Here is a 24,913-nt window from a genome sequence, read left to right as displayed (position 1 = left end):
CTGTAATGGACATACAGAGGGTGTGACTACAGTATGTGTATGCGTCACCTGCACAAATGTTTAAGTGGTAAAGCTACATCAAGTTTCTCTGCTGCCCTTCATTTTCAAATGGGGATTTTGAAATGTTTGTTCCTACCCTGATTATTTTATAACTAGAACGTGGATAAATTTTTAGATTATAATTGCATCTTGTTTCATCCCCTTCCTCATTATTATTTTATGTGATTACACTGCATTAAACCTTTGTTTTGTTGTTAATATGGTGTTTATAGATTTTATATGCATGCCTCCCAATGTTTCCTTGTACATTCATTCCTTCGTCTCTTAAATGGTTTCTCAGTTCTCAGGATGTACCATGTAGACTACTGACAGTTGCACTGTGTGTGTGTGTTTGTGTGTGTTCTTGAAATGAAGCAGAAGTATTCGGCGGCCTCTCTCTGCAGCATCACTACAGAGGTGCTGAAGGTTTTGAATGCTACAGAGGAGCTTATTGGTGAAGCAGGAGGTGAGAGCTACACCCCGTCTGAGTCCATGAGTGCTTCTCCCATCTCCAGCAGCTCCGAGACCCGCAGGCTGGACCAGAGGCTGACCAAGATGGAGGAGAATGTAAGACAGTCAGCAGCTACAGTAACCTCACTATGGATTTCCACTCAATTTTAAAAGGACGTGGTGAATCAGACTTAATGGGAACTAAAAGTCTAGGTCATCTACTCCATGCAGGTGTACCTGGCTGCTGGAGCTGTGTATGGCCTCGAGGGGGCGCTGGGGGACTTAGAGCAATGTGCCCGCAGTATTAGCAGTGGTACCACAGACACAGAGCTGGCCTTCCTGGAAGACCAGGTGGCCACTGCAGCCGCTCAGGTCCAGCAGTCTGAACTACAGGTACCAACACATTTCTCCATCTTCCTCAGAGATGTTTAAGATGTTTAGATGCTACCTTCTGAGTGAAACTCTCTAAAGACACCAGGAAGTATTGCATGAATCATGTTGTATTAGCTTATCTTTCTTAAATTAAGTCTTATTCTTCTTTTAAGATATCGAACATTGAGGCCAGGATATCAGCTTTGAAAACAGCTGGGTTGAACGTGACTGTCTGTAATCGCTTCTGCAAGTACAAGCCAAAGGCCAAGGTATCCCCCTACTCTTCAAGTTTCCTAACCACTTTCACACACAGCCATGCATACAGTACTCTTAAAATGTACGAGTACATATAGCAGCATATTTAGCAGATATTATCAGGATGATTTCAGAATTTTTAATGTGTTTGAAGTGTTTAATACAGAATCCTCTGATTACAGCCTGAGACTCTGGACACATCACGCCATCAACGGAGAAAGCTTCCAGCACCTCCACTGAAAGGTACCCAACAAGGTTATTTTGTGAGAAAACCATAAAGAAAAATTTGAATGATAAATAAAACACCATAAGGAAAAACATCACTTAAACTTTGACTAATCTGCCCCAATATCTAAATATTTATTGAAATAAATGTATAGACAGTAGTTTCGTTTTTTAATGATAATATAAATTATTGTTATTTATTATAATTAAGCATTAAATTGAGAATTAAAAGCAATGCTCAAGTTGGATTAGCACGCCTTCTGGTGTATAGAATAGAGTTATCAGCGTTTTTTTTTTTTTTATAACAACCACTTTAAAACGTGGATTCGGTCTAAACTCATTTATTATCATGTTATCTTCACTCAGGACCAAATAACAGACTCACTTCACATCTTACATAATTTTAGTCTTCATATTGATATATGTTGAAATGGGAAAAAGCAATCATCTGTATCACTTCGCAATAGTTGATGCAATGATCCAAGATGTGGAAGGTGTTTATTGCAGGGATATTCTACCCCCCTACTACTTAATACTTACCAGTCATCAGATGAAGCAAAAGTAAAGTGAGTTCACATACGATCCACACTCTCCTAACCACAAACACTGCTTAACAGCCTTGTGCACTCTCTCCATGTGTGTGAGCCTGTGCATGAAAGAGGAACAGCTAGAGATGGAGAGTGAGACAGAGATGAGGGGACACTTTTATTCACCTTTAGTTAAGGTCACGCATTCTGTGCTTTGTCCTAGAAGAAGAGATCGGCTGCTGAATGGATGTAAAAGTGAATACATCTGCTAGAAAGGGACTAAGGAAGTGAAAAGCTCCATTAGATGTAGCGCAGCCAAATGGAATCACACGCTGCATAGGAGGATAAGGCTGTTTTACCAACCAACAAGAAGTCAGTTCCCTTTCATGTCAGTGAATGGCCTTTTTCTGTTGGGGCTTTTTTTATTTTCTTTTTGTCTTATTTTTTTCTTCACCAGCATCCACACAATAAGCTGTGATTCAGGGTGGCTTTTTCAGCAGCTTCACGGCTACAAAGACAGCATGCTGGACAATGAGGCAAAATCAGTGGCCAAGATATATAATCATATCATTGATTTCAGTTGAGAGTGTCCTTTTTATCAATCCGTCGTACAGCATGCTCTACATTTATGGCCAGGAAGACTGTTCTGACATTTTAGATAAGTCAGCCATCTGAATCATATGTGGTTGATAGTTTCTCTTTTTCTGGACAAGGAGACTTCTTCTTAAAATGCTGCTTTCCTTAATGCTGGGATATCTTGCATTTCAGAAAAGTTGGAGCCAGAACAGCAGGTGAAAGTGTTTCGGCCACAGTGACAGTCAGGCAGCACAACGAGTCCCTCAGGGCCACTTCAGAGCCCCGGGGACAGGGGCCGTTCTCATCCAGTGCCTTGACCCAGTGTCCGCCTCCAGCTCCAAGCCGAGCAGGGACCAACACCTGCCCTGTGTGACCCACCAAGCACTGGTTCTTTCCCTATTTCCACTTTATCCTCCATTTTCTCCTCACCACGCACATAACACGTCAAGCACGGATGACTCGACAGCTGGTGTCTCTGCCTTAAAATCTGCAAACACTCCTCATGACCCATCTCCAAAAGAATACCTGTACAGACAAAGAAAAACTCTCATTTCCTTTTTCTATCTGTTTGCAAGAGTATTGTGATTTAATGTACAATGAAGATGTGGAAAAATCATGTGAAACTTTCTGTGATTCAGTGTCCCAAAAAGAGGCTGAGCCATGTTTTATACTGCATCTCCTTTCTCGCCAAATGATTTGTCATGAGGAATTTTATCATACTGTAAGCCCCTCCCCTTCAGAGCTTTTTTGGATGATTGTCAGTTCACACACACACACACACACACGCAGCTATCGGATGGCAATCCTCATTTTGGGGATGATTGTAACACCTTTGACATTTACCCATTTCAATGCACTTACCAGGAAAGAGTGTTTAAATGTATAAAGTTTCAGAGCCAAATCATTTTTGTCCTTTCCAGCTGCTAAAAATATGAGATGATAATAAATGAAAAAAATCATGGTGGACAGCCTAAAACAAACCAGTTAAAAGAATAGTGCGATATTTTTTGAAATATGTTTATCATCTTTCTTGCTGAGAGTTAAATGAGGAGATCTCTAACACTCTCACTTTGCACACTAAATATAAAGAAAATACATTATAGTCATCTGTTGGGTAGTTGAGTGTTGTTCAAAAAGGTAAACCTACTAATGAAAGTGATACATTCTGTCTGTTAAAACCTGCTATAACACATTTTTTGAAATTACAGGGGCTGAGAAAGGCCATACTTGCGAATATTTCTTTAACAGAGCTTTGTTATCTCAAGATAATGGGATAAATATTCCGTTATGTTGAGATAACACAGCTTTGTTATGTCGAGATCAAGGAATATCAAGAAATGTGTATAAAAAGGCAGAACCAGACTAGCTGTTTCCCTGCTTTCAGTATTTAAATTAAGCTAAGCTAACTGGCATTAGCTTCTTTTTTAGCGTAGAGACATGGGAGTGGTGTTGGTCTTCTCATGTAACTCTCAACAAGAGAGCAAGAAAGGAAATTAATGTATTTCCCAAAATGTCACACTATTCCTTGAATAAAAGCCAATTTTATTATGTTTTTTTTTTCTGGGGCAGTGCTCTCCCATTCATTTAGGAATTTAGGAATCATTTAGGAAAGGAAATAATGATAAGAACTGATCAGTAGACAAAGCTAAAGCCTTAATGTGGAAGCTGTAGGCATTTACAGTGACATTAGTTAAATTAAGGTTTGAATAAGCCTGAATGTAAAACCCATACTGAACATAAACCTGCAGAGGTCTGACATTCAGATCCACTTAGTTCTCTTTAGTGTTATTTTCATTTGGAAAGGACAACATCAAAGAATATACAAACAACTAGGGTATTTTTACAGGGAGCCCTTTTCCATATACATATATATATATATATATATATATATATATATATATATATATATATAAGAGGCGATTCAAGGCAGTAGAAATTATGGGCCATAATTCAGGCTTCAGGTACATTTCAATTTCATAATTTCACCTCCACAAAGAGTATATCTACCTCTATATACACCTGTCATTATATAGGCGTTAATATCTACTCACACACAAACAAACAGCATACAAATACTTGGCCCGTTTACTTCTCTCCATCATCAAATTTTCATATGCTCCTTCCCCTTCTGTTAGAAATGCAACTATATAGCCGTCATTAGAACCAAGGAGCTCATGTTTCTGCTATTCTCATCACGAGGAGGAAAAATAGAATTGGAAAGATTAGTGGAATCGTGTGAAGTGTGCTCACATTGGGTTTATAAATTCAATCCATGTATTCCAAATTTGGTAGGACCTTTGTGGATCCTGAACGAGTCAACTTTTTTTTAATTTAAGTATTTCAAAAAGGGTTTAAACCAATCTTCTAATATGGGTGATACTGGGTTTAACCACTTTCTAGTAATGATTTTTTTTTTTTACTTGCTGCCGAAAGCCCCAGCAGCAGCTTTATATTTTTCCTCTCTTTCAAAAACAATACATGGATAGCCTGGATAAAGTGTCTCCAAGTTCAGAGGTGTTCAAGTCATGAATACTGTACTTCATGTTTTGTGAATGCCTCTCCAATATAAACTTATTGTGGCAGTCCTAAAATACATCGAAATGATTTGCATCCGTGGATCCACATTGTCTCCTACTAGCCAAATTTGTATTCTTACATTTTTCCAGCTGTGAGGTCTTAAAATATCTCATAATATTTTTCCAGCAATGTTCTTTTCAATCTAGAGAGTTAGTTGAAGACCACTGAAAGCTGCAAATGACCCCCTAGGCTTCCTCAGAAAACACCACCCCGGCCTCTGTTTCCCACTTTTCCCTAATGTACAAGGTCTTTTCATTTTTAGCAAGAAAGAGAGAATTGTACAATCTAAAGATGGACTTAACTTGGTCTTGAACCGAAAGCTGATTTCAGGAATTAAAGAAAACTCAGATTCTGCTATTGATATGTCTGTAGATCTACATTCTGAGAAAGCATTCTCATTTTTGATACTTTTTTAAAATCCTTTTCTCAATGCAGTATTCATCAACCCAAAGTTATTTTCTTCCTCACTGTCATTTTCTTTGTTTACTTTAAAAGATTGTGGTCTTTTGTTTGAGCAAAAAGGTATCTTCATGTTTTCCCTTTGCTGGGTCATGTCTGAACTTTTGTGTTGCATTCAGAAGATCTTGTAAAGATTTTTACACAATGAAGTCAGATGGGCTTTATAACAAATGCCATGAAACCATGATTTTGTTACAAGCAATTTATTTTTGTACTTAATGAAAGTTTTTATGCAATACCACTAAAATAAGTACTATTGCAAATTAAAGGCTTTATTCTCTCCTCAAAGGAGCCCTCCTCAGTCAGTCCTATCATATGTGATGACTCAAAGTGCTTTCAGTGTATGTCTGCATTTACCATTTGATATTCTGCCAGTAATGACGATGGTAAATGCTACAAAAACACAAGTGACAGCAGGCATTTTGGGAGCGGCTGGTATGGTTCATATTGTGTTTGTACTTCTTAAACACTAGGTTTGAGAATACTGCCTTTCATTTCTTGGGTTCTTTTACTTTTACTCTGTCACCACTCACATTAGTTTGAATATCAGTTAGCCATGCACACAGTTGTCAAAGTTTTTGCTTTGGCTACAGCTTAAGAGCAGGGTTGGCTTTCCTGCTGGACTGCGTGAACTAAAAGGTGTGATGATCTTCTGTATGAATGCTCTGCCCCTTCTATTAGTGACCTTTTCATCCCAGTCTTTCACATCTCTGGTTTTGCACACTGATCCTGTACTTTTGTCAGTCTTGTTCTCCAGAGGTGTCAATGTATAAAAAGCATGTTTCTGGTTTTATCAAATTGATGTAAAATCTCCCATGAGAAGCACAGCCACAAGGGTCCAATCATCAGTGTCCTGTATTTTTCTAATGTAAAAAAAAAAAAAAAAAATAATCTCATCAAAGAATTTGTTAATATATGTATATGTGTGAAAAGATGGATATGATATAGAATAATGTGTGTATTGCCCCAATCATAGTTGACCAATCTTTCAGTGTTGTGTGCAAGAGACTGTGTATAATTGTTATGACTTGTCAGGCTGGATTCACACAGGAGATCAAATTTTCTACTGAAACTGTGTCCCAGATAATCAGAAATAATGATATCCACACGGCTAAAAACTATATTACTTTTCTTCCTGTTTAAATCCAGTGTGAATGAGTATGAAGAGGTTCACTGTGCACAGCTCCACAGGCGGGCCATTCACTTTTATGTGCAATCGTTTGTTGCAATCCATATGACGGGGAAAATATTAACGTGCAAAAAATACAGATTCTCTATGTGCCACAGTACTCTGAGAAAAAATGTATAATGAAATGAATAAAATTTCAAATGTATAGCTCTCTCTTTTGAAAGAGAATTTTTGTTGTGCATCTGCAAATATAGGAAGGATATCAACACATATAATCACAACATCCTTATTTATTAATCAATATAGAATACCTTTTTATATACAGATAGATTTGGAGAAGGATTTCATCAAGGATCCTAGCAACCGAGGCCTCAGAACAGACACCAGAGAGAAATACAGTTAAGAGGGAAAGAGTAAATAACCCTAATCAAGATAAAAAATAAGGACAACTCAGCATTTGTGGATGGAAGAAGGAGGGCTTGCTGTCACGGTAACCAATCCCTGTCCTCCCCATCCAGCACTTTCTCGAGGTTCTCCTTGTTTCTGAGGCTGTTGAGGAGCATCTCCAGCGTCCTGACGACAGGCTGCATCCCCCTGCTGTCCAGAGTCTCCACGCTGCTGTGCCTCTTCCCAAAACGCCCGATGGGTCTCACCCCACGCCCCACGTACCAGAATGGGTCTATCTCTGGACCTGGACCACACACAAGTACATCATCATCATGTATCATAGCGTGTGATCAATACTGACAGTTCAGTTTGAGGACAGAATTTATACTCTTAAAACACACAATACTAATAATTTTTAATTTTGACATGAAATTCAAGTAATCCATGAAGTCAAACATAAAGCCATTTTTAGCATCTCAAGTTTGATTATATAGATTCTTGTCTATGTAAATATAGATTATTTTCTCAAGTGGTTTGAAGCTCCAAGGATCTTTATATGAAGAAATTACTTTTATATGAAGATTTACCATATTTAATCATCCATTCATTCATTTAAATGAGAATAAGAGAGATTCTGAAACAACAATAACTACTATAACATTATTGTTCTATTTATTGTTCTATTTCTTTGAAGTAAAATATTTTGCAATGTACAAAGTATATATACAGTGGAAAAAGGGGGACTGTGTGCTGTGTATTACAGCTATAATAATAATAGTCTATAATAAATCATTAAAATTATGTGAATATATACATTTAAATATGCAAACAGTTATATTGGCAATTTAATAATAACAATTAGCACATCAATAACCATACAATTTATGTGAACTGTGACAAAATAAAATACATAGCAGATTAGATAATAAGCTATATTATTGGTAAAAGTGTAGCACAAATTACTAGACACTCTTATGTCCTCATTCTTAGCTAAATAAAGTTCAGCATTTATTTTCTAAATCTAATAATATTAAGACGCAGTAAATGGTGCCTTGAGATTAAAAGAGGTTTTGTAACCCACTGACACCATATCTCAAATCTAGATGTAAAGTGTAATAGTACTTTTAATAAGAACACTTGTAAAGAAAGATATTATTCCCTATGTAAATGGTTGATGGGAAGCCATATATAAGAGAAAGTAGAAAAAGGTCACTGTAAACTCACCACAGAGAATCACAAACAGACCATAATCATAACTGAAAAGTGATGTCTGTCCCCCTCATACCTTCCTGCTCAATCTTCACTTAGTGGCTTGTCAAATGTCCCTAATCAACGTTGAGAAAATCCATCAGGTTGTAAGAAAAAAATTATATAATAAACAAAGCTAAGTCTTACTTCTGTTGTCGACATTGTGAACAATGTGGAAGTCGTGCTCCACCGTGGTGCTATGAGCGCTGCTGAAGCTGGAGGAGAGGAGGAGCAGCAGTGCCACAGCTGCAGGCAGCCAGCGGCTCATCAGGACACAGTGCCGGACATCAGCCACTCTCCCAGGCAGCATGCTGTGGAGTCTCTCAAGGCACTAAAGAGGACAGAGGGACCCTGGTCAGTGACATATCACTCACTGTAAGTGAGCAGAAAAGAGAAGAAAGCCTAAAGAAATTTGAAACTGATGTAGTTATTATTATTATAGATTAAAAATATCTCTCGGTCAGGTAAGATGATTATAGATTCAATTTTGAATCCCATAGAAAAACTCTACAGTAGGAACCTGGTAGCACAGTGTTTATATGAGATGAAGAAAAAAAAAGTAGGATGAAATCATTTAAATGTCATTACTATGCACCATAAACTCATACAGGAATATTATGATATAAACTGAATTTACTAGAGTTTAAAAAACATAGTGACCATTGTAAACTCATATTTCTCATTAAAGCTTCCCCATAGAAATATCATAGCCTATATATCAATCAATATCATATTACAATTATTCACCCCATTAATGACACAGTCACACAGTTACACACAACTTAAGGTATCCTCATTATCTTACATTGAAAAGAATGAATTTGTCTGGCTGTAAATATATATATAAATATATAATGTAATCTCCAAACAGCAGCCTCTTACCCTGCACGTTGGTAACGGCTGAGGTCAGTTGGCAGAGGTCTGAAGTCGTTATTGTTGAGCAGGTGTGCTCCAGCTTATATATCCATGCTGCCTGTGAGGTTGTTGAATGATGAATCAAGAACGTCAGTCACAAACAGTGATCCCAGACTACAGGATGCATCACCCCCCTCGCTTCCTCGCCTCCTCCCACTCTTTAAACCCCCTCATCCCTTTGACAAAGGAGGTCTGGTTTTGGAGTTTTCCTGATGTCTGTCACGTAGCAGAGTGATCCATCAGGAAGTCATTGACATGCAGACAAGTTTAAATTAGTGAACATGGGGAGACCCACCAGCTCAAGTAGGTCTGTCAGACAGTGACTGGGGTGGGTGGTTTTTGATGAGTCTTTCATCAATCAGCTTGATTACCAGGGACCAGGCAGGACCCAAGCAGCTACTGCAAAAACCTCAGTAGACTGCTTGTCACCAGGAAGCATTAGGAACTTTCTTATAATAATGACAAGCTCCAAATACTCTGATATCATACTGAAATACAACACTAGAGCTTAGTGCTGACACAGTAAAGAAAACACAGTATCAAACTGATTCAGGAAGGAGTAAGAGCTTTAAATATACATGATACGTAATATATATGGAGGTGGATGGGAATTTTTTGTCGAACACATATCACCAATATATGTGCTGAGAGGTGACAACAATGAGTCACAAGTGAGAGGTTAAGGTGAGGAGTAGTTCACCCAGTCAAATGTATTGAGGTGCAAATTCGCCCTCAGGTCTAAAAGAAAGACTGTAAAGGTCAAGATGCATGACAGTGCTAGTTTTTTTCAGCTTAGATTTAGGTGATTTCTTTGTGATGTATTGAAAGATTACAGGCTTATTCATTCTGAAAAATCCATGAGTAGAAAACCAAATAAGTAAATTCTTCAGGAGATGTAGAGGTAAAATAATGCATTAATAAATCAGCTAATCAATCGATAAGTAAGCTGTGATCCTATGCGATCCAACTGATAAATAAATAAACATTTTCCATGTACAATACCCTCATATATAACAGCACAGTATATTAGAGGGATATCATTGTCTTATGTAGCACGTGATGCAAGTGTATGTGTGTCCATGTGTTTGTGCATGTACGCAGCCTCACCCTGTAGCAACACTTTGGTTTTCCTCCACAGATTTGGGCAGCCATAATTTATCACTGACTAGATCAGATTGTATGGTGCAGAGTATGGCTGCAATAATGAGAAGATAACCACCCGAGGATGTGTAATCACAACACAACATGGACACATTTGTAAATAAGAAAGCAGATTTGATTAATGACAGGGAATGCTTGTTAGGTGGGATGGCTGTGAAAGCCACTATATGTTCTTCTCGGGTTCAAAAATTCTTTATTATTTCACTGTTTTTTTTTCACTTTTTTTTTCTTCTCCTTCTCCTTCTTGACGCTTCAACAGAGAAACTCCATTCAAACTTTACATTATTGGATGTATTTAGTTTTTTTTTCAGTTACATTTCATACTTTCCAAAATATTCAAATTTATTTATTTATTTATTTTTTACATATTTTACAGTGGCACACTGCAACTTAAGAAAATGTGCAAATAGACAAAACAGAAGCAAATTCAGAAAACATCCTCTGACATCATTTGACAACATCTGTAAATACTGAAAACCAAATACACACAACACACAGCTAATACTCAACACAACCAAATATACAAACACACTGCAAATAAGCACTTGCATGGGTGTAGCCTTACTCTGATTGGTGGATTGGTAGCCTTATTCTGATTGGTTAATATGTAGCAAACAAGGTGTGTGTAGGCCATTTCCACTAAACCTTTAAGTTGAGTGAGTGAATTTGTACTTAAAATCACTTAGACAATATGACTCATATCTAAACTGTTTTCACTGCTTACACTACAGTTTGCGTTCTTCATCCATGCTCTCTTTTTTCCATTTCTTCATACTACTTCAACTGCTTCATCACACAAATTCAAGCTAGCAATGCAGTTTAGCTTCAGCTCGAGAAGACGCCGGCAATACCACAGTAATTTCTTCAGAAATTGTATTTTTCAGTTTGAAAACAAAGTTTGTGATTTGTTGTCTCCAGATGTCCAGTCACAGATAGGTGTGTAAGGTTTGGCACTCTGCTAAAAGCCCTGTTGGTGTTACTCATGAATGCATTTTTGGGACAAATAAATCTAAAAAGAAAATAGAACAACATGCTCAGGTACTGATCTATGATGTGCAGTAATGTGGTTTCTCTGTCTCTGACATGTGGTTGCATTTCCTGCTTTTCTTCATGGTCTCATCAGCACCTGATTGAATGGCTTCATCTTGGCTGCGTCATCTGTGTTTCTGTGAATGGAGGCAAAGCGGATCACTGGTCAAGTCACAGCATGTGGTACCTGCCATACTTACTGCTTCATTACGCATTGTGTGTAAAAAAAGACATTTGATGAGCAAGTAAGTAAGAATATAGGTATTTCATTCATTAAAATAACAGTGAAAAGAGGTATAAAGTTTAAAGAGGAGATTTCATTGATAATGTGGGACATCAGAGCCCTGAGAAATGTGGTATCGATTGAGAAAACCCTGCTTGCACAATGATTAACAGCTTGACCCAGCTAAGCTTTGTGGTCTAAATCATTCCCCTTTTGTGCTACAGTATATTTTGTTAATTGCCTCACAATTCGTGACCTACACAGCGTGTGGGCTGGGACATTCATTGACCACATTTGGTTTACCCTCTCTCCTAAAAAATCTTCAACTGAGAAATCAGCCTCAGTCAGTTTCACTGATGGTATTTCCTGTCGAGCTTTGCGAAACAAAAGGCATTGATGGATTCTACCAGTTCCTATGTTGAAGGTATAGTGGCCCAGTGGCCTAATGGATAAGGCATCAGCCTCCGGAGCTGGGGATTGTGGGTTCAAGTCCCACCTGGGTCATGTGAGTATCACCTAGACAATGTGGGTTTGTAACTAGTTATATATATGCTTCCTGCCCATCTATAAAGAGAGAAGTGGAATGGAAGTGCATTATAGTTTGAAATCCAGTTGAGAGTATGTGAAGCAATAGGAGAAATGCAGGTGTAAATAATAGAATTAATAACTTAATTCCATCTAGGTTGCTGGCATTTTGCATACTGCCTAACATATCGTCAGACACTTAAATGTTACTGGTTTTCCAACTATGAAGGTGCTGTGGAGAAGGCCTATATCAAATGAATGATAAACTTACCAAAATATGCCATAAGTTTCTGTGAAATTATCCTGTATGAGACCAGGCCACGCAAAATTATGAGGTGAGTTCTCAGAATGCACATAAATCCTGCTGAACTTATTTAATACCAAACCTGGATTATACTGCTTCTGTGAGGAAGGATGCTTTTGTAGTGGAGACTTCAAAGCATGCAGTCTTGAAAAGGAATAACTACAAATGGTGGAGTTTTCAATTTTGTGACTTGTGGGATTACTGCTAGAGTTATACATTTTCATTTGTATTTTTTATATTTAATAAATATGAAAGCTATCATAACAAAAAATGGTGATTGTACCTAGGTCATAAACACGGATTTTGCAAAAGAAATGCCACAAGATGCCAAAAACAGATTTGAGCAGATTATTTAAGGTGAAAGTTTATGATGAAAACAATGGAAGAAGACTTTTTCTTTACTTAAATAAAAGTACCAATGCTACAATATAAAAGTACAGTAAGTTACAAGTAAGCATCAAAAATGTTAAGATGCCAAAAACACATTCAATGTAACCTTTAATATGGGGTGCCTTGCTGTTGCTGCCCCTTTGTGGTCAAATAATAAATAAATACACAGACTGCTTGTGCCACCACAAGGTTTAGCTGCATTGCACTGACACCACAGACTTGAAACACTTGTCTGAGGAACAGCATATATGTCTCAAATTGAAATATTACATTTCTTCAGTATTAAGTCAGCTAACAGGAGAACTAACCAAAAACATTTTTTTTTCAATCTTTATTTAATTGAAATAAAATAAATACAAATTGTAAAAATGAATGAAGATAAGTATAATGGAAATAAGATGATATAATGAAAAACTACATAAAAGGCAAATTTAAAGAATCACCGCTAAAAAAAAAAAACAAACAACAAAAAAACAACCTTCATAAATATTGCAACAGCATACGTCACTCTCCTACAAACGCATGCGCAATACGGAGTTAAAGCATACGTACAAAAACACTCAGTGTTACTAGTAACGAAGTACTTCAATAACCTTGACAGTAGGACTAGGAAGATATTAAGAGACTCTTAATGCTTGGCAGTCAAAAGAAATAGTGCATCTGTCTGAAACGGAGCTTCAGCGAAAACGGAAGAAGAGAGAAGTGAAACCTCTGGCTCGGGCTGTAGTTTTTTTTTTTTGAAGTCGCTCAAAACAGTTGCCAGACTGTACGCACTTGCTTCCTGTTGTCAAGTGAGGCTAATGAACATCTAACAGCGAGACACAATGTGAGAAGTGTCGCGAAAGGATATTCAAACCGAGGGCAGGAACCAAGACGTAAACAACCCTGCGGACCCCGTGTGTTTGTGTTTGTTTTCTACATGAGTCTGTCGGCAGGATGTCGCTGAGTTCAGGCGGTTGGACTTGCTCCCCTGGCAACACACCGGACCAGTCCGCTGCCCTCCCCGGTCAGTATGGGGCCTCGCAGTCACAGCCTGGCTGCCAGACCGTCCTCATCTCGGTTCGGGTGTCGGTGTGCCATTCTGGTATTCGGCCACTGTGTCTTCCGGGGGCAGGTGATGAGTCACTCCGCCTGCAGCTCAGCATGGACCCGGGGAAATCCGGGGAATTCCGGCTGTCGCTCCAGGACAGCAGCGGGACCGGCCGGAGCGTGGTGAGTGAGCAGCAGCGGTGGTGTTGGGCTTGTTGTGGTGTGTATCCTCAACACCCTGTTTGAGGAGCGATTTTCAATTAATGCTAGATATGACACCATACCAACTGCCAGGACCTGGTGTGTGAAATATGGTGTAATAAAACCAAACTTAAGTTTATATATAGCATTGGCTGCTAACCTCTGGCTTCTGACCAGGGCTGGACTTACCAGCTAGCCACCCCTCAGGGTAATAAGGAGTTGTGGGCCCCTGTTGGCCCCTTCTGCTCCTCAAGCCTAATCTGTTCACTGTTAAAGCACCCATCAGATAACCTCACAAAACAAAACTGCACAACACAACTTTACCATATTTTTCCACCTATATCTACTTAAATTGAGTCTGTTGTGTTTCAGTTTGTTTGTTGTTCTCTCACAATTATGGCTTATGCATAATAAAAGCCTTCAGAAGAGTCCTTGGGTTCAGCTCAAAGGGTGCCGATATGTAGAAAGTATCACGCAAATGCATCATCAAATCTAAAATCAACTGGTCTTTGAATATTGGTCACTTCTACCAGTTACATAAAAAGCCTCTTTTCCTTTTAGTTATTGGATTTTTGAAACAAATATTATTACTCACTACCCTAAACTAAAATTGTTGTTTTGTGATACAACAGTTCTAGTATAAATCTTACTTTTAGGAAATTTCTGATATTTACATCTTTCTTGCAACAGTTTCTGATTCAACTTTATTGTCATTTTGGAGAAAGGATTTTCTGGTGCTGCTGAATTATACTGCACTATTGAATAGTTAGTATACACTATGGGGTGGAAAATATTAGACACATGTCTCAGTATGATGCATTTTGCAATGCATCATACTGAGATATGTACATTCAGCGGCTTGGGAAAGTTCCATGCAAAGCCTTTATCATTTTCCATTTATTGCATTTAAAAAAAAAAACAAAAACGAATTCATATTTGTTCTGATATTTTCTTAATTGGATCCTGTAACAATTTGTATCTATATTTCAGTTAGTTACAGTACAATGGAATATTAAATGATGTTTTTACCAAGCCATGTGCACACATGCAGTGATGCACATAGTTACCATAACGTGACCTACGATTGGAATAACGTAACCTATGATTCATTGACCTTCCTCATTTCACCCTACCTCATCTCCTTTCATTCTTGCTCTCTCTTCCTCTTGATCCAGACCATTGCTGAGTTTGACTTGAGGACTGTTCACTATGAAGTGAAGTCACCAAAGTGCCATGAGCTAAGTTTGGCAGCGCCACCACATGACCGCATCAGCTTTAACTTTCGCTGTGAGCAGGAGGCCCATGAGTGGGCTACCGTTATGATGTCATCACTGAGAGAAGCACACAGAGGTCAGTCACCTATCTTACCAGGTACTTACACAGAAAGATGGAGAAAAGCTTAGATATTTTCCTGCAACAGGGTCATGTGAACATTTTCACATCCACTTAAAGATATTGTGGGACACTTTTGTTGTGTACTCTCAAGTGGTGGAATTAATTTGCCCTGTAGTGATCTTTGTGCGAAATGAGCTTGACGTGTCAAACTGTTAAGCCATTGATTTATCTGAACAGAAGAGCTTTTCACTGGCCTTGACAGTGCTTAGTAACATCACTAGCATCAGTCTCAACCACTGTAACCAAGCTTCAAATTTCTGCTTTGAGGGAATTTCAATTAATTGTCCTGTGCTTACTTACATAATATTCCCTTTTTGACATTTTCACATGTATGTAAGCAATAAAGTAAAAGAAAAGAAAGACATCTTAAAGTGAAAAACTATATACTATATAGATACTATAAATATAATTGTAGAATGCTAAAACTGGTAATAAGCCAGCTTTTATCACCACTATGGGTAAATATCATAATGATACTTATGCAGAACTGCTCAGTTTACAACCATGGATGACTACTGAAGTCAGCAGCTGTAGTGTAACACAAACCCAGGCCCTTATTTTTCAACTATCTTAATATAGTGGAAAGTGCTGATGTAGGAACCCTGGGGAATCTCCCTTTGTAGGTAAATTGGGCTTAACCAGCTGAGAAGAGACCCTAAAATAGATGTTGGACATGCATAAAGGACTATGTTTCTCTCCCAGTCTGGGAGGATCATAAAATCCTCCTTCTAAGCCATGGGGAGCTTATTTTCTGCCTGAGAAGTTGCGTGGTTTTTTGGGACTGACATCTCAGTCGAACGTTCAAACTGACTTAAAGAATGTGGAATGGACGGCGTAATAGACAAATTACCCCCGTGACACCAGACACAGAAGCCTTTCTCTCAGCTGATCTCATTTTAACGCTTTGCGAGTGAAGATAGAGTCGGAGTTGCTCTCACTTCAGTTGTGGTCTAACTTAACTCTTAAAACTGTGTAATAGATGTATTAGATAGATGAGCTAGATAAATGAAATGAAGTCACTGACAGTATCCAGTGTCTCAAAAGCAAAAGTAGTTACAGCAAAAGTAGACAGTGCAGTGCCAATGGTCTCTTGTTAAATGTGGAAAAGCTAACTGTTGTTGGTCTTTTTTTTTTTACATTTTTTTAATGGCCGCAGCCCCTCAAAACAATGGTCCTCAGCCCCCCCTGGAAGGTCTTCATCTTCAGAACACGTTGGCCTTGCAACGAACAGGTGTGTACATGAACATCTTCCTGTTCATGTAAAATGTTACCTGATCTTTGTTTTTTAAGATGTGATGTCATTAATTCACTCATTTGTTCACTCATTGTACTCATTCATTCATTGAACGATTGTTAGCTGTAGTAGCTCTTTGGAGGTATGGAAGCATCCTCTACGCAGGCTTGCCTGTGCTGTATGTTCACCTGTGTGGGCTTGTCTGTGTTTCCTTTGCATGTATGCGTGTATCCATCTGTAGAGGAAAACTGCATAGAGTTGACCCGAGCTATAGAAGCAGGTGACATGCAGTCTGCCTCTGTCATTGCTGTCACACTTGCCCAACAACGTGCTGCGCTCAAGATTAAACCCTTGGCCAGAGACTATGACGACACTGAAATCAAGTAGGGACATGAATATTAATTATGATTTTGATATGATTGATGCTCAATAATTGTTTCACACTTTAAAATGTGATATAAGGTATGATATAATATTTTGGCTGATAGCTTGTCTTTCATTGTATTCTGCAGTTTGGCTGTTGTAGTTGAAGATTCTTCCTCATCCTGTTGTGTCACTGTGAAAGTTTTCCCCCATATGACGACCGCAGCCCTGAAACAGCAGGTCAGTCTGAACAATGTTTCTCCTCCCTAGTTTTTTCCCTCACAATATCTCTGTTATTCTGCCTGATTGTTTACATTTCTCACATGGTTGCTTCCTTTCATTTTTTTTTACCACCTCAGATGTTTCTTGAGTATGGCTTTCACCCGCGGGTGCAGCGCTGGGTGATTGGCCAATGCTTGTGCACCAACCAGCGTTCTCTCGCCTCATATGGCGTTCGTCAGGACGGTGATACAGCCTTCTTGTACCTCCTATCAGCCCGTCATGCTCGCTTGACCCTCCAAGTCCTCCAGCAGGACCAGGAGAGTGCCCTTCTCCTCAGTCCTCCATCGCTGTCGCTCCCCACCTCTCCCCTCCCTTCTACCTCTGCAAACGGCCCCTTATCTCAGGACCGGAGGCCCTACACCACCCTGCCTCCTAGGCTCCATACTGGCAGCAACATTGGTGAGTGAGTTCATTAATATGTGGGTTTGATTGATGCATATGGTGCACAACAAATGATAATAACAGTGTTATGTGTTTCCTGTCACTATTAATGCCAATGAAAAGCCTAAACCCACTGCTCTATTTCTTTAAGTTCACTATAATACTCTTTAATTCATCAAATTCTGGTTGGTTTTAAGGATCCACTGAAAACAGCTTGATGGGATTCAGTTTCATTATGTAATTTTGAAGTCACAATTGAATACATATTTAATTAAGCAGAAATAAATAATAGGATGTATTAGAAGAAATGCCTCCATTTTTAGTTATAATACACATCAAGTATGATATTTGAGATGACCTGTTTAGAGATACATCACTAAAGAAAGCAGTGCTTTACAATGTACTACATAAGAAACCTTAAATGCTGAAAATCCACTGAATTGAAAACTTTGCGATGAGTGTTGTGAAATGTATTGTTACAGTATTTTATTCCAGCATGACTATAGCACTACAGTCCTTTTAATTGTATGAAAATACCAACACTGATTGGTAAAGAGATCACTGCTCCAGCTAGACATTGACTCCTGCTGCATCTGTGCCTTGTGCTATCGCTGACCATGTAGTGACAATATAACAGTGCACAGCTCTGGACAGTGTAGCAAAAGACCAATTTAAATGGGCTTAACCATGTATTAAAGTATTTTTAAAAACTCTTATATAAATTTAATAGTCTAATATTACTCAAAATGATGTGTTACGTTTGTTAATGCAGCGTTGTTTCCTATAGATCTAATAAAGAAGGTCAGTAGAACAGACAGTGATTACTTCTGACAAAGATTTGTGTTTATGTAGGAGGGCTTGCACTTGCACACAGTACATTTTTCAAAGGTTATGTAACACATACAGATGCAAAGACGTACACACACTAGCTTAATGGGCACACACATTGACTTGCAGATGTTACTGGTCGCTTGTTATATACATTTTTTTGTCTTTGATGTCAAATGTCAGGTGGGTCAGAGAGAGGAAACATCAGTGAGATCAGAGATCTCATCAACCTAGAGATGCCTCAACTCAATGAAGCACTGAGCCCCAGCACGTCCTCCACCCAGGTAATATACAGCAGCAGTTATGGTGGTATTGTAACTGTAGTATGCATGTAGTGTTGTTTCTCACATGTTAACACACAAAAAACATAGTGAAAAAAATAGCAAAGTTCACCTTGGCAATTGGAAGCAACAAATAAAGGTGCTAATGTGTATTTCAGGGTTGGTCATGCCCCTCTTGCACTTACATTAACAAACCAACTCGCCCGGGCTGTGAGATCTGCAGCACAAACCGGCCTGAGAACTACGTCATCCCAGGGGGATACCGACCCGATGCACTGGAACTCAGGCGCATCCAGCAGGAGAAGGAGGCTATCAGACAGTACCAGCAGGTAGGAAATACACACACAATATACTATGCACCGACAGTCTTACATATACAATCATACACTTGTATGCATGCAACAATGGTTTATGTCACCCATATATACTGAATAAAGCCTTATTTTGGCATATGCTGCAAGGGATAGAGAGATAACGGCTCGAACAAACACTTTGCTCAATATGAAAAATGAAGCGTGGAATATCATTTCGTGACAAAGAAGGGTTACATTAAATGGGCCTCGATCAAATAATATTTTGTAAAAAAAAAAAACAAAAAAAAAACCTGCTAGGCAAAATAGAGTTCCAAATTGGACAGAATAAAAAATAATAATGATAGGGAAATATGAAACTGATTCAAAGCTGACATTTGAATTCAAACTTGCAGGCTCTCTCAGGTTGACTCTCTTCTCTTCTGTCTCTGTCTTTTTGAAGGAGAAAGGGAGAAGAGAGGTGCTGAGGAGTGCTGGGGCTCAAAACAACTCACTCCTGTATAACCTGGACCAGGACTACTGAACACACAGAGACACAGGCATACACACACTCCAATCATTTATGTTTCATTCACAGACAGTTTGAACTTGTAGCACCAATTCTGCTGCACCCTTCAAACACTCACTTTTAGATTACATAAGAAATCCTCATGCACAAGCCTATGTCTCTATGCATGTATACATATATGCTGGAATTGAAAGCATATGGTTATGTTATTTCTATTATGAAGTTGAACGTAGGCTCACATGAGATGCACGGATACCGCTGCAGACTATTAAGCCTTATTTCTGCCTGGGATCGGCCAAATAAGCAATATGAGTGATGGTATTGGTGCATCCCCATCTCCAGTGTTTTGCATGTTCATGATATCCTACTGCAGAGAAACTGTATGAAAACAGATGATTTCACATTTTATGAAAATGTGCAAATACTGTTATGGTGACAGAAGACCAATACTGATCTTCTTAGGCCATTATTTACATTTAATCTTATAAAGATGGATTTTATTGTCGCATAAACATATAATAAGGAACTTGTTTGGTCCTGGTTATAAGTATGAATCAGGCTTTGATGATAAGAGACTATGAACTATTATTCTTTGTATTGACCAATCAAGCTGGATAATCATGATCACTGTTGACTTTTTACATCAGGTGGCTTTTTTTAATGCCACTAAATTGAATGTAATAGTTGTTCATTTTGCACTGTCCAATTGTATATACTCTGTGAAACAGATAATAAAATGTTTATACGCGATGTGTGTGTCTGCATGTGTGATCATGCCTGTACATGTGTGTGTGGGTGAAGAATTGTAAATTTAGCCCACAGTATTTTTTATGCATTGCCAATCTTTGTTCTGCCACTTAAAAAAACACTGAAGGGAAGTTGTTTATGGAACATAACCTTTAACCCTCCCAACAATACCGCTCCTTGTCTCAGGCAAGGGAAGAGGAGCGCAGGGAGAATTTTGCTCGGCTGGTGATGATGGACGGCCAGGATCTGGTGCCTAACCCAGAGCCTGTGGACTGTAGGATCTGCTACGTGGACCTGCAGCCTGGAGAGGGGGTCCTGCTGAGGGAATGTCTTCATTGCTTCTGCAGGTAAGAATCAGGAGGTATCAGGAATCAGAAAGATTAATGATACTTTGTACTACACCCCTGGCCAGTATCACTAAAATGTTAAGTAAATCTTGTCCATTTAATGCAGTTTTATTTGTTTTTAGCCAAAGTCCAAGAGGAAAAGAACCAGCTGCAACAAAAGTCAGTACACCCCTCATTAGTGAGAGTCCATTCTTTTTTTTTTTTTTTAATTGTTTGCCTTTATTTTTGATGATGGATTTGGTCCTCTGGGCATGGGCGATACCACAGATCTGTGGAGAGATGTTCTGCCATTCTTCACAGGTGATCATTTTCAGCATCTTTTTTCTGGAGGGGTTTTGTTGCTCTGCCTTCTGCTTTAAAGCACTCATGTTGTTTCACACACAGCCCGGCCAAAACTGAGGAAGCTGTTTTTTTTAACGGTGATTTTATAACCTTGTTCATGCAGTTAGCCATAACTGGAAATTACAGGTGTACTCACTTTTGTTGCATTGAGGTTTTACCTTGGGTCCCATGTTTTCAATGTAGCTTATCTAAACCTGTTTTTTTTTTATTATACATAAGATCGAATACCTTACACTTCAACTTAAAAAATATAATAATTATAAGATGATATGTTTTTAATAATTTCATGTTTTGATAATATTGAACACGGGTGTACACAGTTTTGTTGTGTACTGTGTCTCATAATGGGTGGAATGGGAGGGAGCATAAAGGTAATAGGAAGAAGGCAGGGGTGTAGATTGAAGAGAGGCTTCACTGCTTCTGCTAATAGGATGAGGAGTAAGTGTTTTTTTTTCTCATTTCTCATTCTCATTAAATATCCTGGATGTTTGCCATGATTCAAACTGTACTGTGTTGTTCTGTTTGCCTGCCCAGAGAGTGCTTACGCTCAGTCATCATGTTGAGTGAGGAGCCCGAGGTGCCCTGTCCCTACAGAGATGACACATATTCCTGTACCTGCTCCCTGCAGGAGAGGGAGATCAGAGCCGTGAGTTACACCAACAAACATCTTTGATCTGATACACCAAGTTAACATACCGTACCTTTTGTAACTGGTGTATTAGCAGTTGGTTTTAGCATCCCAAAAGCATCATAATATTAAAATCAAACTGTACATGATGTTTCGATTTAACAAGAAAAAGTCTTGTCAACACTGTCAGTTCCAGCTAAGAAACCAGAGCTACTGCTCTGCTGCTTGCTTTCAGCACAGTGTTTGGCCGTTCCCCTTGTGGAAAGTCCAGCTGCTCTCCCAGCTGTGATGAAGCAGCAGTTAGCAATATGGACACAGCTGCTACATGTTAATCATTAAACTGTGATCCAACCAGGACTCATGAAGACGGACAGTTGTTTTAATTTAACCTCAGGGTTTGAAATGACAGCCAGTCAGGCTGGTTTGGCACTACATGTGGATTGTGTAAAAAGAAGTACAAGAGAAGAACTCCCACTCCTCAGAATTTATAATGTGTTTGTTGTGTTATAACAAGTTACTTTGATATTACTATGCTTTCTTTCCTTTTCTGCGTTACAGTTGGTGCCAGCAGAGGAGTATGAGCGCTGGCTGCAGAGAGGTCTGTCAGTGGCTGAGTCTCGATGTGAGGGCAGCTATCACTGTGCCACTCCAGACTGTCGCGGCTGGTGTGTGTACGAGGACACGGTCAACGTCTTCCATTGCCCCGTCTGTGGGAAACACAACTGCCTGATTTGTAAGGTAGGAAATATGTACAGTATAAAACACTGGGAATTGTCTTTGTGTGCTCAGCGTTAACACGAAGTTGTGTATTAAATGTGCCTATTTATGAATATATGCATAAACTAGGGGGAAAACTTCACCGCTGAAAGTAGTCACAGTTTTTAATTGGTCTGGTCACCTCAGGCTAACTTCAGCCTAAAAACAGAAATGTTTCTATTTTTGTGCATCGGACTTTCACTGAAGTTGAACACACACACATCTTTTGCTGTTTTATGTTACTTCAGTCAATTCATGAGGGAATGAACTGTAAGCAATACCAGGATGATCTTGCAGCCCGCGCTATAAATGATTCTGCTGCAAGGAGGACAACGCATCTTCTCAAGGTGAGCTGAAATGGGCTCTCGCTAATATGTGAATGCAAATGAAAGAGAAAGAGATTATCTCTTCTAAGCTTCTCTTTTTTTGGAAACTGTGATTGCTAGTACAGTATTAGTTGAATTTAGCTGTGGTATAGCCAATCCATGTCGAAGTGTAGAGGTATGTTATAATCCAGAGAGAGATGACTACATTCATCTTGCACTCATTCTCTGTCTCATAAACAGACTCTTGTGCAGTCAGGAGAGGCAATGCACTGTCCCCAGTGTGGCATCATTGTACAGAAGAGGGATGGATGTGATTGGCTGCGCTGCACTGTCTGTCACACTGAGATCTGCTGGGTTACTAGAGGGCCCCGCTGGGGACCCAGGGTAAGAAATAGTTCCTTTGCATAATTTATTTTTTCCTCAAATATACCTACCTTTACTCCTACACCCTCTGGATTTGTAAAAAGAGATTTAGGATCCAACAAATTTTTGATGGTCTACGTCTGCGGAATGGCGGCATTATTCATTTCCCACTGTCAACAGATTCTCAGAAAGACTGAATCCAAATCATCCTTTTTCACATAAATGTGATTATCATCTTTCAAACTCTTATTCTGTTGCTTTCCAAGGGTCCTGGAGACACCAGTGGAGGATGTCGCTGCAATGTCAACAATCAGAAATGTCATCCTAAATGTCAAAACTGCCACTGAGAATCTCCAGAGTGGTCAAACTAAAGAAAGGAATGAGAGACTGAACTTGAAATAAACTATTCTCTAAAATAGGGAAAAGAGGATGGAAGCGTATAAAAAGGAATATTTAAGCCAAAACTGACAGGATTGTTACATACAATACATCCCGCTGGTTTTAACTGGGGACTGGAGCAAATTTCTAACCATCATTTTCTGCCAAAGTAATCTGTGCTCTTGGCTTTTCAGTGTAACCAGAATGATAGAAATAATATGTTGACATTTAGCTCAACAAGGAAATGCAAGCTGTGTGAGTTTAACAAAACAGTCTTAAGCATAAATTAATTGATGACATCTTACTGTAATGATGATGAAGTATGGTTGGAAGTATGCAGGAAAAGAGTATTTACTTTTTGTGTGTGGTGCCTTTTTGAAATGATTGCACTGCAGATTTAGCAATACAGGGGTGTTGTTTTCTGTTTTGGTAGTTACATACCAGGATGCATTAAACTGAAGTGACCTTATTCTTGTGCACAAAAGCTGTAGCAGGGTGATTATGATGACATTTTCTGGGAAAAGTCATGAAATCCTTGTCGTGTCCTTGATATGCAATTTTCTGCATTGAGATAGATTAAATAAGTCTATGTTGTGTATAGTGAGTATATTTTTTGCCTGTGTGAAAATGCTATTGCATGTGTTCTTTGTCACCGCAGAGGTTTGAAATGAGTATGTGCCTGATTGTTTGACTGATTATGGTTTGTTATCTGAATACCTGACTCAGAGTGGAACAAGACTGTGTTATGTTTGGCACTCACATGCTTCCGTATTTGACAAGAAGTGCAGGGATGCAGCAGTCACAGAGGCAATGTCTCTCCTGCACTGCTGACCAGCTGAGTATTGTATGGGGACATGTATGAGGAACTCAAATATGATGGGGTGCATATGATGATAATAGCTGGCATACTTAACTGCTTTTTTTAATGGTATGTGAAAGCTTTGTATCCTTATTGATATTTGGAATATTTTCTAATTCATGTGTGCATGAATTTGTTATTCTAAGATGACAAAGAGATTTTCACATCACCTTATCTAGGATAAGAGCAAGTATCCTCACCAGCTGCACAGTGTTCACTAAAAAAAAATAAGATAAACTCCAAATACCACAGTATGCCCTCAACTACACTACTGCCCTGCACTAGAAGCCATGAATAATTCATCACTGTTACTTGTGTTCAAATGACAGCAGTGTTGCTGATGTTCTGCTGTGCCTTAATGATCAATAAATAACCTTTAAACTCAAAGGTCCTTTGCAAATGTTTCAGTGTCTAGTTCGATGAATCTGAACACTGCCAAACTCAGTCATCATGTCTACAAGAGTGAAAGTTGGAGAACATACCAGCTATGGGTAGATTTTTCAGCAGTATCAGGTTTGTGAATGTGAGTCCTTTCTTTCTTAGACAAAACAAAGAGAACATTA

The 24,913-nt window shown here is 38.8% G+C and overlaps 3 protein-coding genes and 1 non-coding gene across 7 annotated transcripts in view; 3 read left to right on the top strand and 1 right to left on the bottom strand.

Annotated features, from left to right (window-relative positions):
• The window catches only part of myripb (myosin VIIA and Rab interacting protein b), a 106,899-nt gene extending 103,505 nt beyond the window's left edge, over positions 1–3,394 (top strand). For 2 of the 3 annotated variants that reach the window (XM_071485379.1, XM_071485377.1), the window contains 5 exons: positions 415–606; positions 721–882; positions 1,035–1,130; positions 1,299–1,359; positions 2,637–3,394. In XM_071485379.1, the coding sequence (XP_071341480.1) occupies positions 415–606; positions 721–882; positions 1,035–1,130; positions 1,299–1,359; positions 2,637–2,683 (558 nt within the window). In that variant the 3' untranslated portion in view covers positions 2,684–3,394. The remainder of the gene's footprint in view (positions 1–414; positions 607–720; positions 883–1,034; positions 1,131–1,298; positions 1,360–2,636) is intronic. The other variant, XM_071485378.1, reaches the window with a different exon arrangement.
• Positions 3,395–6,959: 3,565 nt separating this feature from the next.
• Positions 6,960–9,265, bottom strand: prlh2 (prolactin releasing hormone 2). The gene is made up of 3 exons (XM_071485907.1): positions 9,127–9,265; positions 8,392–8,575; positions 6,960–7,300 (listed from the first exon to the last, which is right to left on the bottom strand). Exons 2-3 carry the CDS (start codon positions 8,552–8,554, stop codon positions 7,095–7,097), a joined length of 369 nt encoding a protein of 122 aa, XP_071342008.1. The 5' UTR covers positions 8,555–8,575; positions 9,127–9,265; the 3' UTR covers positions 6,960–7,094.
• Positions 9,266–12,003: 2,738 nt separating this feature from the next.
• trnar-ccg (transfer RNA arginine (anticodon CCG)) lies at positions 12,004–12,076 on the top strand. The gene has a single exon. It is a non-coding gene; the product is annotated as a tRNA-Arg (tRNA).
• A 1,226-nt stretch (positions 12,077–13,302) lies between these two features.
• On the top strand, positions 13,303–24,750 carry shrprbck1r (sharpin and rbck1 related). Of its 2 annotated transcripts, none has more exons than XM_071485372.1 (14): positions 13,303–14,003; positions 15,197–15,392; positions 16,573–16,647; positions 16,892–17,033; positions 17,163–17,253; positions 17,373–17,694; positions 18,688–18,788; positions 18,944–19,114; positions 20,538–20,698; positions 21,575–21,686; positions 22,227–22,406; positions 22,673–22,771; positions 22,991–23,134; positions 23,380–24,750. In XM_071485372.1, exons 1-14 carry the CDS (start codon positions 13,728–13,730, stop codon positions 23,458–23,460), a joined length of 2,151 nt encoding a protein of 716 aa, XP_071341473.1. In that variant the 5' UTR covers positions 13,303–13,727; the 3' UTR covers positions 23,461–24,750. The 2 variants fall into 2 exon arrangements, with proteins under 2 accessions (XP_071341473.1, XP_071341474.1); XM_071485373.1 differs by having other exon boundaries at positions 13,304–14,003; positions 15,197–15,371.
• The last annotated feature ends 163 nt before the right edge of the window (positions 24,751–24,913 follow it).

This window comes from Trachinotus anak, unplaced genomic scaffold (assembly GCF_046630095.1).
Source record: "Trachinotus anak isolate AG129_WGS33_773 ecotype Australia unplaced genomic scaffold, CSIRO_AGI_Tana_v1 ptg000009l, whole genome shotgun sequence".
NCBI classification, from domain to species: Eukaryota; Metazoa; Chordata; class Actinopteri; order Carangiformes; family Carangidae; genus Trachinotus; species Trachinotus anak.
Note: the sequence above shows the minus strand (reverse complement) of the source record. Positions and strands in the feature narration are given on the sequence as shown.